The sequence below is a fragment of the Eurosta solidaginis genome, chromosome 3 (genome assembly GCF_040869045.1).
Source record: "Eurosta solidaginis isolate ZX-2024a chromosome 3, ASM4086904v1, whole genome shotgun sequence".
Classification (NCBI taxonomy): Eukaryota; Metazoa; Arthropoda; class Insecta; order Diptera; family Tephritidae; genus Eurosta; species Eurosta solidaginis.
The window spans coordinates 72,201,910-72,220,508 of record NC_090321.1 but is presented as its reverse complement, the minus strand read 5'-3'; the positions used below and the strand labels follow the sequence as shown (position 1 = coordinate 72,220,508).

General features: G+C 38.9%; 1 protein-coding gene across 11 annotated transcripts in view; it reads right to left on the bottom strand.

Annotated features, from left to right (window-relative positions):
• The window catches only part of Dyb (Dystrobrevin), a 352,841-nt gene that overhangs the window by 284,241 nt on the left and 50,001 nt on the right, over positions 1-18,599 (bottom strand). For all 11 annotated transcript variants that reach the window (XM_067772266.1, XM_067772261.1, XM_067772262.1 and 8 more), the window contains 4 exons: positions 3,062-3,495; positions 2,912-2,997; positions 2,035-2,840; positions 1,295-1,946 (listed from right to left, as the gene is read on the bottom strand). In XM_067772266.1, the coding sequence (XP_067628367.1) occupies positions 1,295-1,946; positions 2,035-2,840; positions 2,912-2,997; positions 3,062-3,396 (1,879 nt within the window). In that variant the 5' untranslated portion in view covers positions 3,397-3,495. The remainder of the gene's footprint in view (positions 1-1,294; positions 1,947-2,034; positions 2,841-2,911; positions 2,998-3,061; positions 3,496-18,599) is intronic.

Below are 18,599 nucleotides of genomic sequence, written 5' to 3'. Positions count from 1 at the left end.
GCATTTTGAACAAATCAAACCAACGAAAACATCGCAACATAGAAAACCCCCAGTGTTTGTTCCGAAGGATTTGCGAGTTTGCAGTCGTGTATTCCTTAGAGATGACACAATACGATCACCCCTAAAAGCACCGTACGAGGGCCCGTACCTGGTAATGAGCAGATATCCAAAGACGTACACCAATTGGATAGGAACAAGACCAGTCACTGTTTCGATAGACAGATTGAAGCCGGCGTATTTTCCGGCAGAAGCAGAATAAGCATGATTCACATTGTCAGATGAAGTGATGTAGCGACCGAAACCGCACATTTTACGTTTATTGCCAGATGGCAACCTCATTAATTAGAAACAGTTGGCATTACTGTTTTGACACTTTCTCTTGTAATTGTCATTCGTAATTTGAATTTGACAGAAAAACGTCCACTCAGAATTTAACCTTTGTTACATAAAGTAGTGTATAAGTTAAGTCGTTCTATTTATTCATATTGGTTCACGATACACTACATATATATAGCCACGCCGTACCAACGAGATTTCAAAATAATTTCTGCTTTATGTAGTGTTCAATTTTTTACAGAATAAAATTTTATGAGTGATAACAAATTTCAATGAGTTTGTAACTGTATTTTGGAAAATTTTTAATTTAAATTTGATAGCTCGATCTGGTAAATGTAAAATAAAGAAAGTATACAATTTTGTTTTCCCACATAATATGTAGATACATAATTTACCTTCTCTTACAATTAGATTGAAAAAGTAAACGACGTATTCCAGATTTTTCTCTTACTACTCTCGTCACATTGATTGAAGGAGGCTTTTAGTAGATAGATAATTAATTGAGGATCACACTGCGAACATTGGTCAATTGTGCGCAGGCTTTTAGTAAACGACAAAACAACTACGTCTTTCTGGTTTTAAAGGGCATGAAATCGTATAAAATAAATAAAATAAATTGAATTATGACTTATAGCCCAGTAATACGATTGATATAAGATTGGTTTTGCAGCACTTGGGGAATCTAGTTTAAATAAAGCCACACTTCTGGTAATACTTTACCGCAATTCGTTCAGAAGACTTCGGTGGCCGTGCTTTAGCCTATAAAAAATCCCTATAAATCGCCTTCGAAAAATTTGCTACTTGTATATCAAAATAAATCTAACTGCTTTTTGTTTACGCAAGCAGCTTATAAAATATTACCCCCACATCTCACCCCATTATATACCAAATTTAACATTGCAAACAAAACAAATTGAAATATATTTTATCGCTGTACGCCTTTCTATAACACACTTACTTGAGCTCGTATTGCCTGCAAATGCTGATCGCACTTCATTGCTTATTTGATTCAATTGTTCGAGCTGATTCGAATTGAAAGATTGTTGTTGTTGGTTTGCAGTCTGTTGTGCTTGTAGCAATTGTTGTTGCGTTGAACGCATGACATTGTTACTACCACCAACGCCGCCACCACTGATTCCCATTAGGGAATGCGCAGCATTGGGTTGACTTTGTTGCTGTGAATGCATTGCTGAAAGATTAAGTGAATTGTTACCCACACCACCTATCGCGCCTCCTCCACCACCAGGCATAGGTGGTGATTTACCGGATCGTGGACTAGAGTTGGGTGTGGAACGTGGTGACGTAGTTTGTTGATTTTTCAACATACGCATGAGACCTTCTAATTGTTCCATTAGTTGACGTCGTGAGTCCTGCAAAGCGCCCAAATGTCCTTCCAATTCACCCTTGCGCTGACGCAATGCACGCAACTCATTTATTAACCCCGGATTTTCTGGTGTAATTTGTTCGACTTCTTGTTGGCGACGAAGTCGTGCAATTTCACGCATAATTTCTTTATTTTTAGCTTCCAATTGAGCAATTAATTCACGTTGCGCACGCGAGTTATCGGAGCCAATGTTACTCGCATTTTCTAAATTACCAGCAGTGGCCGGCTGAAAAGAAATATTTACAATAAGGAAATCATTAACACAAATGAAAACCGAGCAAGTAAGGATATTAAATTTTATAGGCACAACTCACGGCGCGGTTTTCTTGGGCAAGACGTGCAGCATAGCGTGCGATTAAACGATGTTCTTCATCATTGGCCGAAGCGGTGGCCATACGTGACATACCAGCACCAGTAGCGCTGTCAAGACTGCGTCCGGTAGCACGTGAATCTAATGTACTTGAGCGATCGTACAATAGGCCACCACTATGAGCACCACTGGGACCGCCACCGAGTAGAGGTGGATCATTAAAGCCATTGTGCGATGGCAATGGCGATGGCGGTACAATATGCGAGAGATTTAGTGTCTTTTCTGGATGCTCGGGAAAACGTGGTAACACTTGTGTCGTCTTCTCGGGCACACATCGGAAGCTCTTTCGCAATGAATGGCCGATCTGTTTACTAGGCGACTTATAGCTTGAATACTCTTTGACTTCGTGATCATTTTGATGATTCAGTGATGTCTTGCCATGCCAAAAACACTCTTGACATAGTTGGTAGGCGTGGCACCGCTGACAACGATAACGAAATCCTGTAAAATTTTCCTTATGACATACCGAACATATGGTCGGATGTACAATTGTCTCAACAGTGGCCAAACGATGCAATAGCGGTAACCAAACAAGACACGATGGACCCGGTTCGGACATAAGTGTTGCCATGAAATCGTTCACTGTGACTTTATTCTCAGCTGAAAATATTTCCTCTTCTAAGCCATCCTTATAATGGAATGTTGGAGATTCATAAACAGCCGCGGGTAATGCTAATACTTCACGTAAAAATTCTCCTAGTTTCCAAGGTACCAATTGGCCGGCACCATCCGAAATTTGTGAAAAGATATCTGTTTGCAAGCGTTTTTATAGAATTAGTTCATTTAAAAATTTTAAAGAAATTCGTCATCATTCAGCTCACATCTCAATTTATCCACCAATTTTCCAGAGCACATAGTCGCTAAAGCCACCTTAATTGAGAATACACGAATTTTGCCAGAATTATCGCTGTAAAAATTATAAAAATGAATTTAGAAAAATTTTAACAAAATAACATTTCTTGTAAAGTCACCTTGTGTAGGCCGCCAATAGCCAATTGAGCAAGAGACCAGCCTTCGAATCGACGGGTACTTGCTGTGCCGTTGGAAGACGTTTGTTGAGGTTATGATAAAGTGATGAAACTAGCGTCTCAAGCCGTGCCACACTTACTTCACTCTGCGGCTCTAATGTATTTAGACCATTTTCACGAAATGCTTCGATTACATTCCAAATATCAACCAAATGTAAATTTGTGGACTTTTGTATGTAACGTAATTTTGATGCGGTGCGGTAAGAGGCAAAACGTATCGAATCAAATGTTTGCAAACGTAAATCTTGCAGTATAGCAATGCTAGATTCCAGCTCCATATTGAAAGATGTGTTAACAAATGTAGTTTTTTGCGAAAAAAAGCTACGTTTTTAAGTTCGAGTAGATGTTTGCGTTGGTTTCAGGATTCTTCAAAAGAACTGAAGTAGTAGAGGAATATGTTAATGAGCAATTCTTTGTAAACGAAGAATGATTTATTAAGAGAAAAATATTCGTATACAGGACAACATTTAAAATGGCAGGGAAACACCCTTTATTGCACTGACAGCCGACTAGCGTTCGAGCCTAGCCAGAACATTGCCAAATTAGATGATGAATGACCTACTACCGGTACCGAAAATGGTAACCCGAACCACAATGCTAGCACACATCCTGATTCAATTACTAAAGGTTTGTTCCCCAATGATGACAGATCTTTGACACTCCCAAATTGAAAAATCTGGACGAGTTGCTTTTACGAAGTAAGGAAAACGGGGAATAATTCAATCCCATTCAGTGAAAATTGTAGTAGAAAAGTATTTTTGGTAGTATATTAGTAGTGATAATAAATTTATAAATGCCAAAATTTTTTGGGGAAACACCTCATTTTCTACTAATTATTTCGTGATTTGATGAAGTTATGTTGGTTTGGTCATTCTTTCAGAAATTGTTTGTAGAATGCCGTACGTTAGAATTTTATTCAAAAATGCACTATCTCAAAATTTGTTTCAAAAACTCTATATGAGTATAAGTTCAATACATTTTGTCATAAGAGGGAGTTAATGAAAAGCATTCTGAGATGAAGCGTTTTTCAATCTAACTCTAATAAAGGGCGGGTTTGTGACAAATCCTGAATTGGGAAATTTTTGAAAAATATTTTGAGATAGCACGATTTTGAACAGGCAGCCGACATAGGGTGATATGCTACTCAGGAGCCGCAATGAACTGACAAAAACAAAAATAAAAGAAAATGGCGTATTGTCTTAGAACTTTATATTCCTACCTCGACTTTGACAGAAGATTTAAGCTTTTGTGAGGCCCTGCTACACAGGGAGTATTTACCTTTTTATTCTGAAATTTCGGAAAGCTCTTTTCCGTTAAGTATTCAAAAGAGGAGCACAAACGTCCTGAAGAAATGCATCGTTTATCTTGAGCATCTGTTTCTCGCAATTTTTTTTTGAGTCATAAGCCACCCTTTCATAGACCGGGTCACATATACAAGATAATCCAAATATAAACCGATTCCCCAAATTCTTAAATGGAGACGAATATTCCGAACATACGGAATTAATAGAACTGAAGGTCGACTTTTAATACGCGCCCAAAAATATAGAGAAGTGTCGAAAGACGCGCATTGACATCGATAACAATAATTCGAAGACGAAAATAAAAATTTTAGCTCGTTCAAAAGATATTGACGAAAACCCGAAAAATGACCACGGGTTTCATTGGCGGCCTTCAGCCGAGCTTATAAAAAATTACCCTGGCCGGTCCACCAATGAGGTAAGATCAAAATTAAATGCGTGCAAAATCCATTTGTACACAAAATCTTCCCCCTGTGGGTTAGGGGTTAGAATATGCCCATGGTAGGTATACCGGTCGTAAAAGGCGACCATAATATCATGGGTACCCAATCCATGAGTAAGGTGTTTTACTCGAAAGGTAGCAGGGTGGACGCGGGTATCACCCTGTGGGACCCTAGGCAAGGTCTTTATAAATACTGCTACCGCGGGAGCAGGAGAAGCCATGTGATCTGATGCACTGCATCGAACGATGCTTTGTATTCAGGTCTCACCTCCTGTCCTGGGATGGCCCCTTGTGGGAGCATCGCGGTGGTTGTGGTTTCAAATAGAGTTCACTTATGACACACGCTCTGAGTAGACTTGTTTTCCCTTGGGGCGTGCAAACCCAAGGGAATTCGGTCTCATGCTTGCCACAGCAATCCCAATTTCATTAAGAAACTGACCCTGAGGGGCAGATGAAAGGTTGGTCACATCCCTTAATTGTGGCAACCGGAGATGCCGGTTATATATGCTGAAAAACGTCGACGAAAGATGGTGAAGAAACGCATGTCTATCGTTAGCCGAAAAACAATCGATAATTGTACGAGTGGGCCGGTGCTCATCTCGTTTTTTGAGATGTTTGAGGCTGCTTTAGACTGCGTAAGCGAATAGGAGGCGTTCGCGGAATGGATAGCCACATCCAAAAATGTGGCAAGATTTGACGCTGTCAAATCACTGCAGTGTGGCGGACTGCAATGCAAAGATGTTGCTGGGGCAGGTACTCGGTACTTACAGGTCCGTGAGCGGAAAAGGTTGGATACATCCCTTTAATTGTGGTAGGAGTGTAATTGGAGGCAAAATGGAGCATACTTGTTGCATAATTGAGTGAAAATTGGAGTGAAATAATAGTAGCAAAAATGGAAGCCAATAGTAGCACAATATGGCACACAATGTTTGTCAACGTAGTGTGGCCTCAAGCGATGTCGAGGGGCATTGTTGAGGCGGGCACTCGGCACTCACAGGTCTGTGTGCGGAAAAGGTTGGTCACGTCCCTTGATTTTAATTGTGATGGAGTTTTAAGACGGATCATAATTTGATGCCAAGCTCACTCTGTTTGTCAACGTAGTGCGGCCCTTAAGCAATATCTAAGCAAAACCAAGCTCGGTCGTTAACAATGTATTTATACATTGTTGTAACACTGCAGGACAGAAAAGGTTGGTCACATTCCTAAATTGCGACAAAACACAATATCTCAATCTGATTAACTTGTTAATCAGATATCGAGATATCAAAATCAATGAAAGAGGGATTCTGAGGCAAGCACGGAACTCGCGGTGGAGTTGCCGTGCAACCGGGTGCCATTACCCGAAAATGGAAGGGGAGGATGGATAGTCCTCCTCGGCCAAACCAAGGCTGGTTGACTTGAACACCCAGCTCACCGATTGGTACCAACTTGTTGGGCCGAAGATCAACGGACATTGATCTGTGTTTTACACCGGAGGTAGGTCTGCCAAGACAGGGACTCCTGTAAGCACTCATCGTCTGTACACAAAATCTTTTTCAGTGCACAAGGACATTACAACAATCACATGAAAATTTCCATCTTCAACTGCAAATACTTCCGGACAGAGATAAAATTTTTCTTTTCCACCTTCGAATTATTGTTGTCGAGGTCACCTCTCTCGATATTTTTGGACGCGTATTAGCAGTAGACTCCTGTTCTAGATTTTACCTGAATAAGTTAACATGCCCAATGAGTTCATTTCGCTATCGCATCTCCATTACTTACTAATGACTTTTTTACGTGAATCGATTTAATAGTCGAAGTTTTAACGTTTTAGCGTTGAACGATGAATTTTGAATTGATTTAGGTTTCGTATATTCATAGGTTTACGAAAGTGCACGATTTCTTGGTGTCCTCACTTTTCACAAAATTACCTATGTTCAATGTTCAGTCATACTAATGGATCGAGGCATAGTTAATAAATTCACTATAAAATTTAAAAAAAATGTTCTAAGGAATTATGCAGTTCAGTACTTATCTGGTATTTGTAAACTGATTGCTTCCTATTTCTACTACTAATATTTGTCGAAAATTCGCAAAGAAACAACACAGTTAACGGATGTCAATTCGATTTGGGAGCAAAATTGCCGCAATTGCCAAAAAATTTGTCTGTCGAGCAAACCTCTTGTGATTGAATCATCAGCACACATGTTTCACATTGTCCAAAACGTATTTGATTAGTTCGTAAATGTTTGTAATCAGGCATACATATATGTATGTATGCAATACTCCTATATTGCTAATAGAAAATGATTGCAATGAGTTTTGAATTCGAAATCAAAACAAGACAGCCTACAAAATGTGTGTGGTTGTAGCAGCATAAGTGTGACCAGAAAAAATTTAAATTTAGGTACATTCGATTCAGGGCTCAACTCATGGTGGAATAACCAGGTGAAGTCATGATGGAATTATAGAAGGTGGCGGATGTAAGCAGTTTCTCGCTCTAACGCCGCCATCTTGAACGCCCTTAGAAATAAGAATGTGGTCGCTTTACAAAACTCTTTTTTTATTCAGAGGAAAAAATTTATGTAAAACTATACAAATCGTTTTTTTCTGAAAAAATATGCAACGGCATCACTTTTTTTCTCAAGTTCCGTTTTGTGTTGACTTTTATATGATTCAAACGTATGACAATTCTCATTTAATAATTTTGTTTATTTGAACAAAATTATTTAAACTTGCATATTTTCTGCATTAAATGATGGTAAGATGCAGCAATATTAATATAAAATCGATAATAATTGTTTAAAATATATTTTTACCGCATTCCTTGTAGGTTTTGTGACGATAGAAAGACGGATATTTCATGTTCAAAGTGATTCCCAGAGCATTACGTGAGACTTCGTTGTGCAGGCTGAAAATTGCAACAACTGAACCAAATGCACCTTTTTTCCATGTCTTGGCATTCACGTCGCCAAGGACAACTTACATATATCCCGGCGTGGGCAAAACTTGTGCTTTCCAGATGCTTCTGAGACCAACTCTGCGCTTTTCTTTGCTTCATATATCGCACCTATTGGATGGCTATATTGTCAGCATTTTCCTTAACGAACCATTCGGACAGTGACATCATTCCCCTCAATGAACCGGAAATTTTAAATGCATGGCTTATGTTCGGGACCTAATGCTCCCTGGGACTGAGCTCTTGCAGGGGATATGGGTGACTGTTTCCTATCAACCGTCCTCACTACAGCTCTTACACTTAGCGTTGACGGGTACTTCCATACTTTCCGTGTGTAGGCTAAACAGCCTGTGCCCTGTAATTGTGGATATGATCCTGAATATCTCTTTTCTAGGTATAATCAGTAGAAACTTTTATTTTCTAATCGTAATCAGAATAAATGTGTTTGTCGGTTTTATACGAGTCCGTAGTAACAAATTGCGGGTTTCTTCAGATTGGTAAGTATGTCACTACTGATGAATAAAGCTGATGGACCATCAGCCTCAGAGATGTCTACCGATACACCGGTCTTTGAGAGGTGGGCGCATTATATTACACTTTTGTATACTAACCGGTCATTTCAGGTGAATGGCTATCAGAAGCTTGTGTGGGTATAACCTAGAAGGCTGAACTTGGTCACATCAATTCGTTTCCGAGCTACTTCTGCTAATACCTTAATGGCACTAACCGGATCTATATCCGGAAAAGGACTATCAACACCGATAACGTTACCCAAACCTTTGGGTAAGACAAAAGCAAGAACAATGTATGCTACGTAATGTAGATGTAATGTTTAAAACAACGCTCGTCTGTACTGTCAGCGAAGGCTTCGATAGATGTGTAGTCTGGTGACCGATGATCCCTTTGGCTCCGAACCCTGCCTACAGTTGACTTGAGCGTCGAATTGTAATGGTGGGTGACCAACATTGAATCTTCTCAAAGCGGAAACTTCTCAGGTTTACGGGATAAATACTCAAATTCAGAACTTCAACTTACTATATCCAACGTAGTTTATACTCCTGTCGTCTTGTTCGTCCTACTATTGTATGTTGTTAAATTTTTCCACCACTCTGGAAGGACCAGGTGGAAGGTCCAGGTGAAAAACGATTTAAACTCACTTGGTGTGACCAATTGGCAGAGAAAAGAAGCGGCTGGCGCACCTTGTTGGACAGTTTAAACGGTTAAGCGCCAATTAAGTAAGTTATACTACAGGACAGGGGTAGGCTGCTAATACCCGTTCAAAACTGTCAGGAGCGTGTTCAAAAGATAGGTTTTGTTCTCGGTATTTAAATCCGAATAATGACCCTTAACCACTCCAAAACCAGGAGTACGATCTTTTTCATAGTCTTTTGTCGCAGAACCCTTTCAGCATAAAATTTAAATAATTTTTTTTTTGGCAAACATCTTTTGACATTAGTAAAGTCTCTACTTTCAGGTTTTGATATGGAGGTTAAAGCATGTCTTTTGCAACCATTTTCCATATTTTTGGCAGTGTATTAGCAGTCGACCTCTGCCCTAGAGTATTACCAACAAAATTGATAAGCTGCAAACGTTTCAAAAATCAATAAAGCAAACTTAATTTCATAGTTTTTATCATAAAATTGCATAAAAATCAAGCTACATCTATATTCTATCATTATTTAAATAGTATTAATTTAAGTACTATTTGAAAAGGGGCCTTTTTTATGCCCTCATTCTCGTGTGCTTCCAAAATACAACCTGGAGATCACTGGAGCTAAGGGGGTTCGATATGACAGCTGTCAAATCTTCCTCCACCTTCTATCATTACATTATGGGTGAAGTAAGCCGTCAATTGTCTCGCTCTAAATTCTTCTTTGTTCTGTCATTCGGCTATCTGAAAATTCTCCACCAATGTTGTCGCCGAAAAGTATTGTTTTTTGCATTTTTCAGGAGTAAAGTAGTTTTAGTACTTAAACTAGGTGGTGAATATCGATGTACCTTTACTGGATTTAATTACAGATATTTATCATTTGAGTATCATTCGTGTTGGCTTTCATAAGTAAGGCCGTGCTAAACTATTGCGTTCATATTGTTGATGTTTTCATTATATATAAATGGAAACAGGTCTTTGTTAAAACAAACTATTTGTATTCATGTCATATCCAACAAGGATTTTCGCGTGTGCAGCGCTACTGAAGACTTTTGAGAAATTTTTTGTTATTCCTGCATCACGAACAGTGGATTTCTAAATATAGTTACAAAAAATTGTAACTCACTGTTGTTGTTTTGCCCTAAAAATTAAACCACTAAGATAAGAGGAATGTTACAGATATGGATTGTAATTTATAATATATGAATCCGGTTCGATCGGATCAGCATCTTCTGGTTCTAGGCCGACTGCTGCGGGGATAGTATATCCCCTGGCATATCTTAGTAAAAAATAATTGGTAACATTAGTAATACATCATGAACTCAACTGTCAGGAGTTTTTGAGGGATCTTCTGATCAAGTTTGTATAATATTGTTACGAATATTAGCAACACTAAGGGGTACTGCCATTTCTAAGCCGATGCTGGGCAGTGACGTGAATTCACATTTCGTTACAATTGGTGTCAGAAGAGGAATTGTTGAATAAATTCCGAAGATTGGGAATACAACTTGGACATGGAAAAGTTGAGTGAATTGAGGATCCAGCAACTGAAAAAGGAGTTGGAGAACTGTGGTTTGAATACAACCGGCAATAAGATCGAACTTCAAACACGGCTACGAGAGGTAATGGAGTCGCAAGGAATTGATGTGGACGAGTATGTCTTTTATCCTGATGGGGACAAGACAACAACAAAAATTGAAGAGAAAAGCGAAACATCGCAGACAGTTACGAGCACAGACTTGAACATGATTTTGGCTGCAATATCTGCACAAACATCGACAGTAACATCAATGTCGTCGCAGATGTCAGAAATGTCGTCAGAAATGACATCGAAGATTGAAGCACAAGAAACGCGTATGTCAGAAATGTCGACACAGATTACATCGAAGATTGAAGCACAAGAAACGCGTATGTCAGAAATGTCGACACAGATTACATCAAAGATGGAAACACAACTGAAAGAACAAGAGGCACGCATAACAGTATACAGTATTACATATATATAACAGCGTATGGACGAGAAAATAACGCAGTTTGAGGAAAAAATCGAAGCCGAGGTGGATGCTTTGAGAGGTCGTATACAAGAGTTGCAATTAATTCGCCCACCTGTTTCAACAAGCAATCCAAAGGTAAAAGCAGCATCCTTTGACGGTTCTGTTCCTTTCCAGGTCTTTAAGCTACAGTTTGAGAAGAGCGCAGCAGTGAACAACTGGAATGCTGAAGATAAAGTTGCAGCTCTATTCGTAGCATTGAAGGGGCCAGCAGCCGAACTCCTACAGACGATTCCCGAAGGAGAGCGGAAGAACTATGAAGCATTGATGGCGCTGTCGAGAGACGTTATGGAAGCGAGCATAGAAAACAGATATTTCAAATTGAGTTGCAAAACCGCTACCAAAAAGCAAATGAGACATTGCAGGAGTTTGCTTCAGATATTGAAAGATTGGCTCATCTTGCAAATGCGGACGCATCCGTGGAATACACTGAAAGGGTAAAAATCCTGAGTTTCATAAATGGCATACGAGATGTGGAAACGAAGCGGGCTACATATGCGAATCCAAAACTAACATTTGCTGAAACGGTATCGCATGCACTGACTCGGGAAACAGCCTCACTTTTGAGTAAGCCAGCATACAAAGCTCATCGCGTGGAAGTGGAAAGGCCAGACTGGGTAGACCCAATTTTGGAAGCATTGAAGGGTACGCAGCAGAAGAATAATGATGCAGTCAAATGCTTTAAGTGTGGAAAGCCTGGGCATATTGCGCGTTATTTCAACACGAACCCTAACAGTTCCAGCAATGTGGGTGGTCGTAAGCGCAGAGCAGAAGATGAGCAAATCTCGAAGACCACTCAATCGTTAAACTAAATCGAGTCAGCCGCAAGGGGCGACAGCTGGCTCCCGCAATTGAATGCCCCATAATCTCTATCTCGCAGATTGGAAGAAGATCGAGCAATCTTACTGTTGGAGGACATGTGGATGGAAAGGAACGTTTACTGACTGTAGATACGGGCGCATCTCATTCCATCATTCGAGCGGATTTAGTCAACAAAAAGATAAGACCACTGCTTGGAGAAAGATTACGTACAGCCGCGGGAGAGGACACCCATGTAATTGGAGAAGTAGAATGTGAGTAGCAATTGGGAACGTCACGGTACTACACAATTTTATAGTGGCAGATATTGTTGATGAAATCATAATTGGAATGGACTTCTTAATCAACCAAGGCATCAAGATCGATATGCAAAGCAAGACGATGCGATATAAGAACATGGATGTGCCACTTAATTTCGGCTAAGGGAGAGGCTACAGCAGTAAACGAGTGCTGGTGGAAGAGGTTGATGGAGATTGTGGGACAAACAAATTGTGGGTTGTCGAAGCAGCAAACAAATCAGCACTGAACATACTTGTAGGAAAAACCCTGGCTATGACAAAACAAGATGGACGTATTCCGGTAAGAGTACTCAATGAGTTCAAGTCACCATTCAATTTGACCAAAGGAGCTATTTTGGGAAGATGCCAAGAGGCTGAAATAGTTATTAACTGTGAACAGCTCCAGGAACACGTTACATCTAGTAATACTGATCTTTCAAATGACATCACGGCATGGACGCAGGGGCTAGAGGGGTACGCGAACATATTTGACCAGGATGGTTCCAAACCAGGCCGCACCAATGTTGTGAAACATAAAATTGACACTGGAGACGCGAGGCCGATACGTCAAGCTTCTCGTAGTGTTCCACTGGCGAAACGGGAAGTTGTGAGTCAAATCGTACAAGAAATGAGCGACAGTGGCGTCATCGAACCATCAGCTAGTCCATGGAGCTCACCGGTAGTACTTGTAAAGAAGAAGGATGGAAAAATGAGGTTTTGCGTGGACTACCGGAAGTTGAATGACGTTAGAGATATACGCCGCCGATAAACGCCGCCGCCGCCGCCGATTAGGGTCGTTTTTTGCACGCCGCCGCCGAAAGTCAAAAATATCGGTGCGGCGGCGGCGGCGGCGTCCGGCGCGTTACTATATTTTCTACTCGTTTAAGACTGTTTATGCCATTTATTGTTCATGTCGAAAATTGGTCGGATATGGTCGAAAGTGGTATCAACAGATGCGCATAACTGCCAGTTATAAGAAACTAATTGCGAAATTTAACTCGTTCTAAATGTTCAAAAGTTATTTAAAAAACAGGCGTTTTCGATGTCTGCTTAACACGGACTTTCCATCACCCAATTCACCAAGTTATTAAAACAAAACACTAAAGGAAAAGTTAGGTAATAAATTTATATGTTCACTTTGCATATTTTTTTCAAAAAATTAATAATGAACAATGATTTCAAATAAAATGACCCAAGGCGTTTCAAATTGTTTTCAAATTGTCCTGAAGTTGTAAAAAAACCAAAATACCCAAAAAAGGTGCCGATTTTTTTTTTAATTTTATATTGCGATTGGCTGAAAGAATAATCGAAATCCGTGATGCAAAATCCTTTAGGAGGTTCTAGGGGCATAAACAGTCCATTGAAATGATTCTTACCTCATACTTAAGTTGAGGATATATGTATGTATGAGAAGGGTTTGAAAAATCGCTTCGGCTTACATTCAAACATCTATTGTTTATTTGCGAAATTATACAATAGCGTCTGAAATTTTAATTTTGATTTTCACACTTCATCCTTCAACACCCAAGTCTCCCTGTATGACATTTTCTAAAGTTGGCCAAAACTGGTCCTTTGGAATGAATTACATTGATTATAGCCTATCAACCAAGTTTAAATATCAACTACACGTTACGGCCCCTTTTACAAATGTGAATACGTAGGCACATATATTTACCAGGTGAGGCTTTGTCCTTCACAAGAACACTCAAAGTGGTGCAGCAAAAGCTTTCCGAAGACAGTCGAACTAATGGCCGTGTGTGCTACTACCCTAACGTAGTGGACATTCGAACTAGTCTGAAAACTGAAGCTACGCGGTCATCCATAATGAGCTGTTATATCATAAGGCCGGAAAACAGCAGTTAACATCTTTCAATTTAAAATCGGTCGACTCTCATTCTAAAATATCGTTTTGATTTAAGGAAGACTATTGAAATCAAACGTCTGCAAACCTTGGTCTACATTTTAAAAATTTTATGGGCCGAATAGTCACTCCATAACGTTTCAAGTTGCTTCTCTGGTGTAGCTCGGAAGCATAGCTCGATAAAAGCATCCGTTGGAAAGTCTTCGGAGATACGCATAGAGCTTCTAGGAAAGTAACGTCGACGAAGGTATAAGTTCGAAGTCCTATAGCTTCTGTGCTGGCATATGGTGTGAGGGTCAGGAGGCGTGGTAGCGACTGGTGGTCGGGATTGCTACTGTTGGCACATCGGGAATTGTAGCTCTTAAAAACAGCCGAAAACACTGGATGCGCCCTGTGCTAGGAGAGTCATGAGTATTAATAGACCATTAATAGCAACCGTAAGTCGCCTTTGTGCGTGACCGCCAAGGAGCCACAAATGATTTAAAGAAATTGTGTTCGCGACGATTATTAGGAGTTAACCCTAGGTGAAACTACGCTTTGCACGAGATATGCAGACAAAAGTGTGGCTATTTTATGTATCTCTATTTCTTTTCAGCAGACGCAGCAGTACCAATTCCAAAGACCGAGTGAAACTACGCTTTGCACGAGATATGCAGACAAAAGTGTGGCTATTTTATGTATCTCTATTTCTTTTCAGCAGACGCAGCAGTACCAATTCCAAAGACCAGGGTTAGGTTCGAAGCCTCTGTGGAGTAAGTGAACGAGGGACAATCCCTCCGCAAGGAGCTACTCCTGAAAATGTTTGAACGGTCTGCGAGATCTTGAGGCAAAAATTTCGGATCTTTCCGAAATGGCCAACACGTTCATTTCCTTAAATACATACAAACAAAACCTTTCCTAAATATTATTTTTTTAGATAGAAAAATCAAGCTTTTCAAAGTAAGAACACTGGCGTAGGCCGGCGCGCCGCCTACGCCGCCGCCGCCGATAAAGCGATGGCCGTATACCTCTAAATGACGTTACGAAAAAGGATAGCTACCCATTGCCAAGAATTGACGACACTCTGGGCTCGCTATCTGGTACGAAACGGTTTTCCACACTGGACTTGAAAAGCGGCTACTGGCAAGTTGAGGTGAAGGAGGAAGATAAAGAGAAAACAGCCTTCAGTGTCGGTGATGGTCTTTGGCAATTTACAGTGATGCCTTTTGGACTTTGCAATGCACCAGCTACTTTTGAGAGACTCATCTATCTACATTGGAAAACATGCTTGGTGTACCTAGACGACATCATCGTATTGGGCAAGAACTTTGATGAACATCTTAAGAACTTGGAGGAAGTTTTCCAGAGAATAGCTGGCGCTGGTCTGAAGTTAAGTCCCAAAAAGTGTGCGCTGTTTAAAACGGAAGTAAATTATTTGGGTCACAAGGTAACGACAGAGGGCATCTGCACTGAAAACGGAAAGATAGAGGCTGTAAAGGATTGGCCAAGGCCACAGAACCTACATGAATTGAGAAGTTTCCTTGGGCTGTGCACATATTACCCCCGATTTGTACCAAATTTTTCCAGCGTAGCCCATAGCCTCCATGAGCTTACAAGAAAAAATAAAGCTTTTGAATGGAAAAAGGAGCAAGAGGTGGCTTTCCAAACATTGAAGGAGCGTTTGTGCACTGCCCCAATGTTGGCATATCCGATTCCAGGAGCAACATTTATTCTAGATACAGATGCGAGTGGATATGCTATAGGAGGCATTTAGTCACAACTGGTTGATGGACAGGAGAAGGTAGTTGCATATTACAGCCGTTCGATTGGAAAACCAGAGAGGAACTACTGCGTTACGCGGAGAGAGCTGTTGGCATTGGTAGAGTGCATTAAACATTTTCACAAATACCTCTACGGCCAGCGATTCCGTATCAGGACAGATCACGCAGCGTTAAAATGGCTTCTGCAGTTCCGTAATCCGGAAGGACAATTGGCACGGTGGATCGAGCGACTACAAAGCTATGACTTTTCCATTGAGCATCGAAAAGGTAGTACCCATGGAAATACCGATGCAATGTCACGAAGACCATGTAGTTTGGAATGCAAGCACTGTTTAAAGGCCGAGGCTAAAGAAGACATTATAGATGTCCGGCTAATGACTATAACGTGTGTAGGGTTCTTATTATTTTTATTTAACTTTGTATTTTAGTTACTTTGAACTTTGTAATTTTTAAATGTATTATCAATATTTTAAGTTTCAATATTGATTTTTCAATTTTCAAAAATTTTCTTTGTTGTGAAAAATAAAGAAGAATTTGACGCATACATTTAGGCGTTTTAAAAAATATAATTTAAAGTTTTTTAATAAAATAAAAACATGGTTTCAATTACTACATTGGCGATCCTGCCAACGGACTTTAAGACTGCGTCGTTGTCAATCACTGGATAGTTTTTCTAACATATTTTGTGTCTGCCTACTATCAAATATACTAAACACATGTAAAATATTTAAATTACTTGAACGTGCACAAAAGCCAAACCATTAATGCAGTGATTATTTTAAAATTCAAAGGCTATTTTTATAGAATTTAAATAACAGAGACATTCCAAAAATATACTAACTAATTTTTATAGTGCAAAAACATTTAAAGAGAGTTTTGATTAAAAACGTAGACTATTATTTACAAATAGCCCCATGTAGTAATTGAAACCACGTTTTTATTTTATAGCAAAACTTTAAATTATATTTTTTAAAACGCCTAAAAGTATGCGTCAATATTTTTTATTTTTCACAACAATGAAAATTTTTGAAAATTGAAAAATCAATATTGAAACTTAAAATATTGATAATACATTTAAAAATTACAAAGTTCAAAGTAACTAAAATACAAAGTTAAATAAAAATAATAAGAACCCTACATTACTCCCCCTTCAAGAAAATTTATCATTAAACAAATTGAATGTAACTCTCTTTTTATGTAAATTCTTGGTGTTGTTTGTGTCTGTTGTTTCAATTATTGCAGGTTTTAATCTATCAATAGGAATAGTTTTAATATTATTATCTATTTCAAGTTTAAAACATTTTTGGTCTTTTTCCACAATTTTGTAAGGTCCTTCATATGGTTGTTGTAATGAATGTTTATTAATGACTCGAACAAATGCAAATTTACAAGTTTGAAGATCTTTTGGAACATAAATTCCAGTATCAGCATCTTTATGATGACTTTAATTTGATCTAACATTTCGAAAATGTTCACGTAAATTACTTAAAACTTCAGTTGATGAGAAATTTTTAGCTGATGGCACAACAAGTTCCCCTGGCAAACGTAAATTCTGACCGAAAACCATTTCCGCTGGTGTAGCCGAAATATCTTCTTTGTAAATATGGTCTTCTTATAGACATTAAACATAAACGTTTAGTAGATCCATTAACCAATCTCTCAGTTAATACAGTATCCTACTTTTGTGATATTCCATTACCTAAATTATTTGTGGTAGACAATAAATTTACAAAATTATTAAAAGAGTTTCCGTTACTTATTTCAGAGCCAGATTATACTAAACCTGTTAAACATACAACAGTACATCGACTTGTAACAGAAGGTAGTCTTCCATTTTCTAAGCCCAGGCGCTTAGATCCGGTAAAATACAAAGTCGCGAAAACGGAGTTTGATTTCTTAGTTAAAACCGGCATTTGTCGGCCTTCAAATTCTTCAGTAGCATCACCACTTCACCTTGTACCTAAAAAAGAGTTGAATGATTGGTGTCCATGTGGTGATTTTAGAAGATTGAATATTGTAACTGTTCCCGATCGTTATCCCTTACCTCACATTCAAGATTTTAATATGAACCTTCATAATAAAAATATATTTTCAAAATTAGATTTAGTTAGGGCATATCACCAAATTCCTATGGCTGAAGAAGATATTTATAAAACTGCTATTACAACTCCTTTCGGTATGTTTGAATTCATGAGAATGCCTTTCGGACTTAGAAATTCTGCGCAAACCTTTCAACGATTCATAAATGAGGTAGTAGGTGACTTAGATTTTGTATATGCTTACATCGACGACTTACTTATTGCAAGTAAAGACGAAGAACAACATTTTAAGGATTTACGTATCCTTTTTCAACGCCTTACAGAGTACGGTTTAAACATTAAACCAAGTAAATGTACTTTTGGTGTAACGAATATAGATTTTTTAGGACATAACATTTCTGGAACAGGTATTCGACCTTCCGATGAAAAGGTATCAGCTATTCGCAATTTCGAACGTCCAAAATCAGTTAAGCAGGCACAGAAATTTATTGGTATGGTAAATTATTATCATAGATACATTCCAAAACTGGCAGAATTTACAAAAAAAATTTATGATCTAATTAACAAAGTAAATAAGAAACGTGACAAAACTTTGGTATGGGATGAGAATTCGAATGAAGCTTTTGAATGCATTAAAGATAAATTTGCATCTACGATATTGTTAAATCATTTTAACAAAGATGCTAAATTATCTGTAACAGTAGATGCATCTAACACAGCGATTGGGGGCGTTATACAACAAAATTACAATAATAAAATTGAGCCCATTGCATTCTTTTCTAAAAAACTTTCTCCAACTGAAATTAAGTATAGTGCTTTTGATAGGGAATTATTGGCGA